Genomic DNA, 11,749 nt, shown 5'->3' on the forward strand with positions numbered 1-11,749 from the left:
TTTTGACACAAATACAATAGTGTGCACACAACTTCCTCATTGCGTGGAAATAAGGTCACACACCTTCCGTCTGTGTGTGTAGTTCCTTTTGTCTGATATGTCATTCTGTTAAAATGTAACTGAGACTGTTTCCTTCTTTATGCTAAGCAGAATGGTTTTCTGAACATCATCATCCTTCCACTATAATATTAAGGTTACCTGTGCGTGTGTGTGTGTGTGTGTGTGTGTGTGTGTGTGTGCAAGCCAAACAAAACAAGACACGCGTTTCCATCAACATGAACAGATTTTTTATATCTTTAGAGCAATAAATATTTCCACTTTCCTTTCCATGTCTCTGCAATTTCAAAAACAAAGTACAAGTAATATATTTATATACACAGCTAAAATTTTCATTACGCAATTTTTAAAATAATGTCTTCTCTGTTGACACATATTTGACACTACTCGTACATCTTTACAAGGACTATTCCAGTCTCTCTTTGCTCTACATTATAAACAGGAAATGTTTGTTTTCCACAAAACAGCCCGTGGTGTCGGACCCAGGTCCAAAGTCACACACACACACACACACACACACACACACACACACACACATGCCGCCTTTGCACTGAAACAGAAGAACGTGACATTTTTAACTTGACTCTGATGTGCTTTCTTCTTCTTTCAGAACAGATCGGTTTTTAAAAAAAGCCTCCAGATCTTCTGTGTGTGGTGTCGAACCGAGCTGCCGACAAACAGCACAAGTACTCGCATTGTTACTCGTCATATAACGATGGCTATGTACATTCATGTTTATAATACAGTTCGTTCAGTGCAGATGTTGTAATAAATACCACATGCAAACCGATAGTGGAGAGCAGAAGAGCAAGAAAAACATATTTAAATTGAGCATTTAAAAGAGGCTTTTTCTGCGTGTAGCATTACTAAACCGTGCATCACATGGTAGATTGTTTCCTTCCTTCTATTCAGCCACTCCTTTTAATGGATTTCAATCAAAAGCGTCTCCTGGTAGAGACGTGCAGCAGCTGATCCAACAAAGGAAATTTACCTCTAAGCTTGATGTTCAAGAGCTGATGTTTTTGTCAAAGCCGGAATAAACAAAACGAGCAAACAGGGGCAAACAGGTTTTGTTCATTCCTTAAATTAAGATTTAACACATTCAGAAGTTCCCAAAGACGTTTTGGGAACTTCTGAATAACTAAATATAATATAATAATAATATAAATTAATAAATATCAGTTCACTTCTGAAAGTCTATTTAAGAGCACAAGAACGAGCCCGGAAATATGTTTCCCTCAGATAATCCCCCTGCAACTGAATAATGAATTAAAAAATAAACATTCATTCTGACGGATTATCCATCAATAGATCAACTCTAAACCCAAAGGAAGGAAACAAATGGATTTGCCAGGTATGTGAGGTACACTTTGTCGTTGCGAGGCTACGGCAACCAGGAAACACATGCGTGACCTCTAAAGTGGGAGCTTCAGCGAGCGTGTGCTCGATTGGACTCGGACACGCGTGGATCGCGGTGGAAGGTCGTGCGGTCCCGTGCGAGGTAGGTTTGCTTCAGCGCTTCTTGAGACCTTGGTTTAGTTGTCAATGTGTTAGTGACTGGTTTTAATCTGGGTGGGATTCAGTGATACTGAAAGTGTTTCTGCGTATTGGACACCAAACAGTTTATTTTAGAGTGAATAAATATTGTTTTGTAGCAGAAGTGCTGCTTGTTTCCATGCAACGTTGGCGAGAGGCTTTGCAGTGATTCAGAGAGTTTGTGTTCGCAAAATAAAGAAACACGTTCGGGGTGAGTGAAAGTAATTATCATAGTCTATATTTGAAATATTAGAATGATAATAATTCGTTTGTTGGTCACAGAACTTTCTTGTTTTTTTGTAGACATGAAAAGTAAAAAAAGGTTTTAGTACTTCCATAAGATGCCCAAATTAGGAAAAAACTGAATAATATCACACTTGTAAGCACATAACAAAATAAAAAGTGCTAAGAATACAAAAACAGCCCAAGGAGTACGTTATGTTAGTAGAAGCTTGTCACACAACAATATTGATAGTAATAGAACACTCTAAAAAGTCAAAGGGGTTCTTCAGATAGAAAACAAAAGGGAACCCAGGACGGTTCCCTGAGGAACTCCAATTGATCAATTGTAACCAAAAAGGGCATTTAAAGGATCTTTATTGGTTTGTTTCTCTCGTGCGGAACCCAAAGTTTGCTCAAAATGTCTGAAGAACCCCGATGGACGTTTTCTTTTTAAGAGCATACGTTTCGTTATTTCAAGCAGATCCTGAACCTCAGAAGCAGGTCGACGCCGTCGGAAAACAGAACACACTGTACAGTTCATCTTTACGCAACACGGAGAAACGGAGAATCGTCAGTGTTTGCATTCAGAACATCGGAGGGATTTCCCATGATCCACCTGTGAAACGCTGGTAAATATGCTGCAAAGCAACGAGCACTGAGAGGTTTCCTTTCTGGTCAAAAAAATACAAATGGCTGGTAAGATAGTTCCAGTTGACGCCTCGATCACTTGGAGAAAAAGCAAAAACGTACACTTTAATACTGGCGTTGCAGGTTTACAACAAAAGTGCAGAAATAGTGTGTAGTAATGAGCTGGGTGGATGGCGGCGTGGTGGAGGAACGCGCCGAGCTCTCCGGTCCTTCGAGGTAAAGCGAGGTTCCGGTTTCTCTGGTTCTTTTGTAGAGGACTAGGTAGACGAAGGCCTCGGCCTTCTGGTTTGTCTGTTTTCTCTGAATGCATTAAATCAATCAACGTGTTTCTGGTTTGTCTTTATGTTCCACGGCGGTGAATCAGACTGTAGATTCTGTACCATCCTTCCGTCTGAAGGCGCCTGATTCTCAATTTAAAACCCGAGCAGTAAAAGTGGGATTCTACTTTGCTCGCCCTTCAAGGTCACTGGAAATGTTTCACTGATTCAGAGACGATAACACTGTCTGGACAGGGTGGGAAATGAATTATTAGCAACAAGTAACAATGTCCGTCTGCAGCTGCTGAAATAAGTGTTATTGTAAACGTATGTTCTCATTGTGTGATTTTAAACATGTGTAAAATGCAGCGTGGACGGAGAGAGAAGTTTGTAAACAATTCACCTGCTGATCTTCAGACAACTTGTTGAAATTTAATTTTATATGCTCATTGTTCTGATTTGTCTGTATTATCTGTGACCTGTATATCATATTTACGTTCTATAGGTTTTATTTCTTTCTCCAGGGTATCGACGGCCTGTGTAAAGACGTCTGTCCACAGCATTCAGTTCATCACATCCGTGTCTGGACAAGGATATTCAGATTTAGATTTCCAGTGATCTACCTGCTGAGAAACTTCCTCTTTCACAACTTTATTTTCGGTCTCATCACCAATGAGCCACTGACGCAAAGGACTCTGTTTCCCAGACTGCAGCCTGTTTGGCACCTTTCCCCTTAATCTCCTTTCCTGGCAACATAAACGGTCACATTATGGAGCAAAACGAGGCTTAAAATTCTGCTATTTACTTTCGGACGCACTGGGACATCGGATCCAATGACTTCAAGAGATCAAATGTGTGGGTAAGTTGCGATGTCAAAGGTCTCCCGCTCCCATCCTAAAGTTCCAATCCAAAACAACAGTGTAGCGCCCCCTGCTGAGCCACGAACACTCAAGGCTTCGAGTCCTCTTTGGAAAACACCAAAGGTAGAAATACACCTGTCATTCCTTTTTGTTACAATGGCTTATTTGAAGTTTTAAAAAAAGTTTATTGTAGAAAGGAAGCTCTTCCACTAATGCACTTTTTTTTAATGATCAAATAAAATGCTGGATTGGTTTATTTAATTGACAACAACTCCCCCCCCCTGCATAAAGGGCTTCTAACCACAGACACACTGACACTCATTAGCTATTGCACAGGTCATGCACGCCTGTCGAAGACACACAAACTACTCCCCCGATGACCTCATGGCTTGTAATCTGTCGACAACCAACAAAAGCACAAGTCCTTTTTTTTTGTATGTGCCCAAAAAAACAACAGAGTGATGCAAGACCGGCGTGATTTTCTTCTTTCGGGACTATAGTGAATGGATCGCCGTTCGCATTCATCGGCTTTCAGCTAAACCTGGATTGTCCCATCGAACCATACGTAGCGGTAGCATCCGGTGCTAATCCCCGAACCGCCACTCAACCACCAAACTCGTACTCACGGGACGAACGCACTCGTCCTCTCAAGTCCGAGGCCGCCGCCGCCGCCGCCGAGGGGCCTAAGCAGGAACCCGAGGAGGCTCCTCGGTGACGTCTCTCTACCTGCGGGGGAAGTTGATGTGAAAGTAACACAGGCTGAGTAATTCCCTCTTCCCCTCTCTCAGCGGTTTCTTCCTGGACAGGTGGCCATGTTGGTAGGCTCCTCCTCCTCGCCTCCTCCCCCTCCTGCCCCCCCTCACTGCCGCCCCCCGCTGGCTCACTGCGGGTCGGCGGGCCGCTGTCCTCGGCCTCCGCCTCCTCACACGACCGTGCTGATCCGGCTGACCGGCTTTGCCTTGGGACACGCCCCTTGCCCCGCCCCCGCCCCGGGGTGCAGGGAGAGCGCGGCGTTCGACGGGGGAGGCAGCGGGGAGTGCGGAGGCGGAGGCGGGATGGAGGAGATTGCTGTGTACTGCGGCGCGTAGGGCTGCGTCGGCGTCTGGGGGAGGAGGCGCGCCGATGGCGTCTGGGGAGGCGGCGTGGAGAAGATGAAGTGCGTGGAGGGGGCGGCAGAAGGGGAGGGGCTGAGCGGGGAGTGTGCGTGCACGGCGTGGTTGTGAGAGTGCGCGTGGGGGTGGGGCTGCGAGTGCGAAATGGTCAGCGGGAGCTTGCCGCCTCCCCCCGGCCTCCCCACCGAGGGGTGCGAGTGGTAGAGTCCGTGCGGAGTAGTGGGTGTGACGGGGGAGTGCGGGGAGAGCGGCGGCGGCGTGATGAAGCCCAGGCTGTAGCGCGGGTGCTGGCCGACGCCATGTTGCAGCCTCTGATGCTGCTGGGCAAGAGAGGAAACGCAGCTGGACGGGCCCGGCCGCCGGGGGGCCGAGAATCTGTGCCCGAGGGCGTGGTGCTGCGGCACGCTCTGCATGTGGTAGCGGTGATGGTGGTGGTAGGGTGGGGGGGGCGTCTGCTGCAGCTGCTGGTGCCCAGTAACACAGGCTCCGCCTCCTCCACTGCTGCTGTGGCAATACTGAGCGTGCAAGGCCTGGAGCTTGGACGGCCCCCCACCCGAGTCCAACTGGACGGGGTTGGGCGATGGGGAGGGGCACGGGGAAGGGGAGGATGGGTGGGCGATGGGAGGCGCGGGGGCGGGGTAGTGGGGCGGGGATGATATCATCAGGGGACTCGGTGGACCCTGAGGAGTCGGTGACGTCATCGTCAGGGGACCAGGACACTTGCCTCTGCGGCTGCCGAATAAGTTCCCCAGCAGCCCGCCGCCAGTCGGCCCTCCCCCACCTGCCATCCCTCCTCCTCCCCCAACCCCTCCCCCGCTCACGAGAGGGGAGGTGGCAATCCCCCCCTGGTTGTGACAGAGCCCCGGCCCACCCCCTAACCCTGTACCGGGGCTCTGAGTAGGGCGGTGTGGCCGGTAGGCTGCTGGAGAGGAAGGAACCATCATGGGGCTGTAGGACAGACCTCCTGCATGCAGGGGGCGCTGCTGGTGTGGACGAGGGCTGCTAATGATCGATCCCTGAGCGAGGAGCAAGAGAAAAGAGAATGAAATACAGAAGCAGACTACTGATCAGGTGCAAAAAGTGCAGTTAAAGCTACGCGTGTTAAAGCTGCATTCTCTGTAGTGACCAGCAGGGGGCGACTCCTCTGCTCCCATAGACGTCTATGAGGAAATGACTCTACTTCTCTGCAGTGACCAGCAGGGGGCGACTCCTCTGCTCCCATAGACGTCTATGAGGAAATGACTCTACTTCTCTGTAGTGACCAGCAGGGGGCGACTCCTCTGCTCCCATAGACGTCTATGAGGAAATGACTCTACTTCTCTGTAGTGACCAGCAGGGGGCGACTCCTCTGCTCCCATAGACGTCTATGAGGAAATGACTCTACTTCTCTGTAGTGACCAGCAGGGGGCGACTCCTCTGCTCCCATAGACGTCTATGAGGAAATGACTCTACTTCTCTGTAGTGACCAGCAGGGGGCGACTCCTCTGGTGCCATAGACGTCTATGAGGAAACGACTTTATTTCTTTATTTATTCCCTCAGTAAACATTGCTCACATTGTGAGTATATAAAGCAGGGGATGCTTTAGGTCGGAGCTTATCGCGATTGACAGGTCTCTGTTTCCCTTTTCATTACTGGGGTTTGCTTCCTGTGGAGAATACCTGGAACTTTGGTTGGTTGGAAAAGTCTTTGAAAGTAGATTTTCACAGTTGATTAACTGGATTAACTGAGCTGGAATCAGTGGCTGCTTGTAAGATGGATCTATAGCTCAGCGTTCACCTCATTGAATACAATGAGTCAAGTTAAGTAGACGAACACACAAAGACCTGGTGGCCTTTAGGCAAAGAAAAGACCCAATAAATGAATCGACGGTTGACCTGTAAAATAATGGACGGCCAAAGCTGTAATCACACATCTCACACATGTGGACGTTTCGGCTTCAACGCAAACGGTGAAACATGACGTTCAGATGAAAATATGCACACGTTTATCGTGATTCAGACAAACATGCACACATGTGCATGCTGCTCACAGCCCCCCCCGGACAAACTTACTTCAATGGTACTGTCCAGTGACCCAACACTGTTCCTACGACCTCGCTTCCCTGTGAGCCAATCAGAACGAGGCAAGGTTAAAGGTTAAAGGTTAAAGATAATATGTTAACCAATGAAAACATTTGTGATTGTGTGGAGATTAAACAAGTTAATCAGCGACCATAAGATGTGTTTCAATGTGAGGAAGGCTCTCAGTCTTTATGCTAAGCTAAGCTAACCGACCCCCCCGACTGGAGTGTAGCTCTTATCTCACAGACACATATCCCATATTTGCTAAAATTATGATTAATTTGACATTTACATAATTACAGTATAATGTTTTATAGTATTTTAACACTTTATTCTTTACACTTCCACTTCCCTCTTTTAGCTCCACCTCCATCTAAGCTCCACCTCCCCTGCTTAGCTCCACCTCCTTCTTAGCTCCACCTTCCTGTCAGTTCCACCTCAAAACAAAAGCAGCTAAATATCCCATTTGCACATGTTCCCGTGTTCAGGGTGATATTTTACGGTGTACTTTGTAAAGGTACTTGTACGACGCCCTCACCTGTTTCTGAGAGGTCTCGCAGTGAGGAGCTGAGCGCCGTGCGCTTGAGTCCGTCCACCGAGGCGTACGTGTCGTCGAGGCTCGGTCTACCCAGGGTGCCGTTCACCACCTCGGCCTTGGCGCCACTGACGTTGGCCCCGCCCTCTCCCGGGCCCCCCGCCCCCACACCTGGACGCAGCACACCCTTCTGCTTCTCAAGCTCGGCTGTGGGGGAAATATAAAAATGCCACAAGAAATACTGCTGCTGGTACTAATACTAATACTAATACTAATACTACTAGTACAAGCTGCTTGTGTCCAAAGGGACCCACAAGCCTACACACAAAGAAACTATTACTACTACTACTCCTGCTACTACTACTACCACTACTACCACTACTACCCCTGGCTCCGCCCACTCACCCTCCACGCGGTACTTCTCCATGTCCTGCACCTCGGCGACGCTCTCTCGGAGGTCGGAGGTGAAGCGAGCTCGGTCCTGTTGGCTCGGAGCCGTGAACACGATGAGAACCTTCCGCTCTCCTCCGGGGTTCGCTGAGGTCAGCCTGATGCCGTGGGGGTAGTCTGGGGAGACGCCGCACACGTTACGCACACGCTACGCACACGTATATATGAATATAGAGTAATACTTATAGGAGTGTATAAAACAAGGGAAATGTAGTACTGTAGTTTATAGCATGAAATGCAGTACACACACACACACACACACACACACACACACACACAGACACACAGACACGCACACACACAGACGCACACACACACACACGCACACACACACACACACACACACAGACACGCACACACACAGACACGCACACACACAGACACGCACACACACAGACCAGTGGCTGTGAGATTGTGCTGATGAATCATTCGTGACAATCTGTGCTGCTCACAGTCATCAGCACCAGTTGCCAAGTTCCATTTAGCTCCAACTGGAGAACCAGACCGTCAACAACAACAACAACAACAACAACCACAGTGACTGATTTTCCTATTTTGACATATTTACTTTAATTACTATTTTGTGTGGATTTTTGCGGAGCCTGTAGACAAAAGTGGAATATATATATATATATATATATATATATATATATATATATATAGATAGATACTTTATTGATCCCTCAAGAGGGACATTTTGGTATCACAGCAGCATGTACAGGAAAGAAAATATATTAAAAAGATCACCTTATATACAATATAATAAGATAGAAATATTAAATTATTAAATTAAGTTAAATAAACTAAAACTGAAACAAAAGAATAACCTTCCAAAAGAGACAATAATAATAATAATTAACATCAGCAGCATCACAGCAGTACAGACTTGTTATTGTCGTTATTTAGCCAGAGATGATTTATTGTAGAGAGTTATTGCACCGGGCAGGAACGACCTCGTCTATCTATCTATCTAGATGGAGGAGGAGATGGAGGAGTAGATGGAGGAGCAGATGGAGGAGCAGACAGAGGAATAGACGGAGGAGCAGATGGAGGAGCAGACGGAGGAATAGACGGAGGAGCAGACGGAGGAGTAGATGAGGGATTAGATAGAGGAGTAGATGGAGGAGCAGATGGAGGAGCAGACAGAGGAATAGACGGAGGAGCAGACAGAGGAGTAGATGAGGGATTAGATAGAGGAGTAGATGGAGGAGCAGATGGAGGAGCAGACAGAGGAATAGACGGAGGAGCAGACAGAGGAGTAGATGAGGGATTAGATAGAGGAGTAGATGGAGGAGCAGACGGAGGAGCAGACGGAGGAGAAGATGGAGGAGCAGATGGAGTAGTAGATGGAGGAGCAGACGGAGGAGCAGACGGAGGAGCAGACGGAGGAGTAGATGGAGGAGCAGACGGAGGAGCAGACGGAGGAGCAGACGGAGGAGAAGATGGAGGAGCAGACGGAGGAGTAGATGGAGGAGCAGATGGAGAGGAGGACTCACAGCTGTTCTGGAAGTTGTGGACCTGCATGTCCACCAGAGGAAACGACTGTCTGAAGTTATACGTCACAGAGGTCTTCTTCTTTTGGAAGATCTTGGTCACCTGGGGAGAAGAAACCAGACCGAGGGTGAAGATCACCACATTAACCACACACGTACGCACGCACACACACACACACACACACACACACACACACACACACACACACACACACACGCACACGCGGGGTGTTGTACCATCAGCAGGTCGTTGAACAGGAACACTTCTCTCTGGTGGACGCCGCTCCTCTGAGCTCTGTTGGGATCAGGAACCTCGAAGAGCTGACAGCAACACACCAACCGACGATGAGCCAGAGACAACACCTGTAACACACACACACACACACACACACACACACACACACACACACACACACACACACACACACACACACACACATAGACACTCAGCCAGGATCGTGAAGTCATTTCTTCAGGCTCACAGGGTTTTTGGGGGATTAGATTATTTCACATTGGACATCTCTCTTGTTGATCTGAATGATGTTTCTTGTTTATTAATATTAATTATGAATAACCAATCTAACGATGCGTAGAATGTCCCCCAGCGTTTAATTTAGGTTATTGGTTTTAATACACCAATCAAATCAAATATCCCCTCAACAATATTGTGATATTGATTCATCATTGATGCCGATATTTGTCATTTAAAAAGGAAAATAATTTGTTTAGATATTTTCTTTTTTCACATGAACACCTTATTTTTAAACATCAGGAGTTTCTATCGTGTATCAAAGAGGTAATAGCTGCTCAATGACATCACTGAGGCTGATGACATCACTGAGGCCGATGACATCACTGCGCTCAGATGCTCCGGGTCTCACCGGCTTCTTGCCGACCACCATCCTCTCCACCGCCTGGACCTGAGACACGTGGTCGTCGTTGGTCCTCAGCTCCCATTTCTGGATCCGCCCATAGATGGAGACCAGGAGGTCCCGGGGGATGTCCTGACCGTTATCCACCCCTGAGACCAGATCAGGGTTAGTTAAACTGAGACAAGATAAGTTACGTTAATGCTGCGTTACTTTTTAATTTCCAATATGTGATGAATACAATCTTAATCTATAAGAACAATTCTTTGTCAATTTACATACATTTTTATAATCTGCAAAGTAAGTAAGTAAACAAAGTAAAATGAACGCAGTGCAGATAAAAACATTCTTCTCTGAGACTTAGTGGAGTGAAGGAAGATAAAATAAAGTATTGAAATAAAGAAGTTGAGTAAAAACATTCGTTCTGATCTCAAATTGTCACTTTTCTGGTTCAGAACTAAAGACACGAGCTTTACTACTTCCTGCCCGTCTTCACTCAGAGAGGACATCTGTGTCTACTGATCAGGGGACAGGAGAAGAACCAGCGACTGACCCCGCAGGTTCTTCACAAAGTCCTCCAGCTTCATCTTCCTCTCCGGCTTCACGTTGGGGCTGTACATGTCCGTGTTCAGGAGGATGATGGCGAAGGCCAGGATGAAGATGGTGTCCGGGTTCTGGAACTGGCGGATCAGCACTGGGTTACAGACGCAGTACCGCTGACTGGGGGAGGGGGAGAGAGATTAGGACTGGCTCCTCCGTGGGGATCAAACCCACGGGCCGGTTCCCTACCTGAAGGCCTCCACCAGCCGCTCCACCCGCTGAGCCTCGCCCTGGACTTTGATCTGAGCCTGGAACTTCCTCAGAGCATCGTCCAGGTCCATTCCCGAGAAGTCCATCTCATCCAGGACGCAGCTGCAGGGAGACGTACACAAGCACTGCAACTGAATCTACTTTTTAAAACAATTCCTCCATCTTCAAAACCACTTTGACGTATTATTTCAAACACTTCAACTACAAGCGTTCAGGAGGAAACGGGAAGCGGCGCTTCGACTCACTCCAGCACGTCCTTGTTGAACTGCTGCCGGCTGCCCAGGAACTCCCCGATCATCTGCCTGCTGAGACCCTTCCTCTCCAGGATGAAGCGGGCGATGCCCACCGGCGTGTCGGACACAAAGCCCCTCTCGATCAGGTACTGGATCCCCTTCTCCGGCTTCCTGCCCGGACACACACACACACAGTTTTCCTTCAGTTTTTACACACTTCAACTGACACTGAAGTGCAGTGACCAGCAGGGGGCGACTCCTCTGCTCCCATAGACGTCTATGAGAAAATGCATGATGTCCATTTAGTGAATGATGGTCCATTCAGAGTCAAACAGACCATAAAGCAGGCGATGCTTCTGGGCGGGGCTTACTGTGATTGACAGGTTTCTACCACATCGTGGATCGTTCCGTGTTATCTAATGAGACGTGTTTTTGTTTAAAGCTGCTGTCGTTGAGGTGAAATGAGCTCCACACACACACACACGCACTTGTTGAAGAGGTTAAGTCCGATGCGGTACTGCCGCCGCTGCACCACGTCGTTGTTGAAGGCGGGGGAGTCCCAGCTGTGGCGGCTCTCCCTCTGATAGGTCTGCTTGCCCGGGGCCC

General features: G+C 47.9%; 1 protein-coding gene across 4 annotated transcripts in view; it reads right to left on the reverse strand.

Annotated features, from left to right (window-relative positions):
- Window positions 1-264: 264 nt before the first annotated feature.
- Window positions 265-11,749, reverse strand: part of LOC120828920 (IQ motif and SEC7 domain-containing protein 1) — a 69,044-nt gene continuing 57,559 nt past the window's right edge. For all 4 annotated transcript variants that reach the window (XM_078081492.1, XM_078081486.1, XM_078081479.1 and 1 more), the window contains 11 exons: window positions 11,632-11,749; window positions 11,156-11,314; window positions 10,890-11,012; window positions 10,654-10,820; window positions 10,113-10,252; window positions 9,469-9,594; window positions 9,235-9,334; window positions 7,694-7,855; window positions 7,292-7,495; window positions 6,745-6,794; window positions 265-5,708 (listed from right to left, as the gene is read on the reverse strand). The exon at window positions 11,632-11,749 is cut by the window's right edge and continues 797 nt beyond it. In XM_078081492.1, coding sequence (XP_077937618.1) covers window positions 4,503-5,708; window positions 6,745-6,794; window positions 7,292-7,495; window positions 7,694-7,855; window positions 9,235-9,334; window positions 9,469-9,594; window positions 10,113-10,252; window positions 10,654-10,820; window positions 10,890-11,012; window positions 11,156-11,314; window positions 11,632-11,749 — 2,555 coding nt within the window. In that variant the 3' untranslated portion in view covers window positions 265-4,502. The remainder of the gene's footprint in view (window positions 5,709-6,744; window positions 6,795-7,291; window positions 7,496-7,693; window positions 7,856-9,234; window positions 9,335-9,468; window positions 9,595-10,112; window positions 10,253-10,653; window positions 10,821-10,889; window positions 11,013-11,155; window positions 11,315-11,631) is intronic.

Source organism: Gasterosteus aculeatus, chromosome 2 (genome assembly GCF_964276395.1).
Source record: "Gasterosteus aculeatus chromosome 2, fGasAcu3.hap1.1, whole genome shotgun sequence".
Classification (NCBI taxonomy): Eukaryota; Metazoa; Chordata; class Actinopteri; order Perciformes; family Gasterosteidae; genus Gasterosteus; species Gasterosteus aculeatus.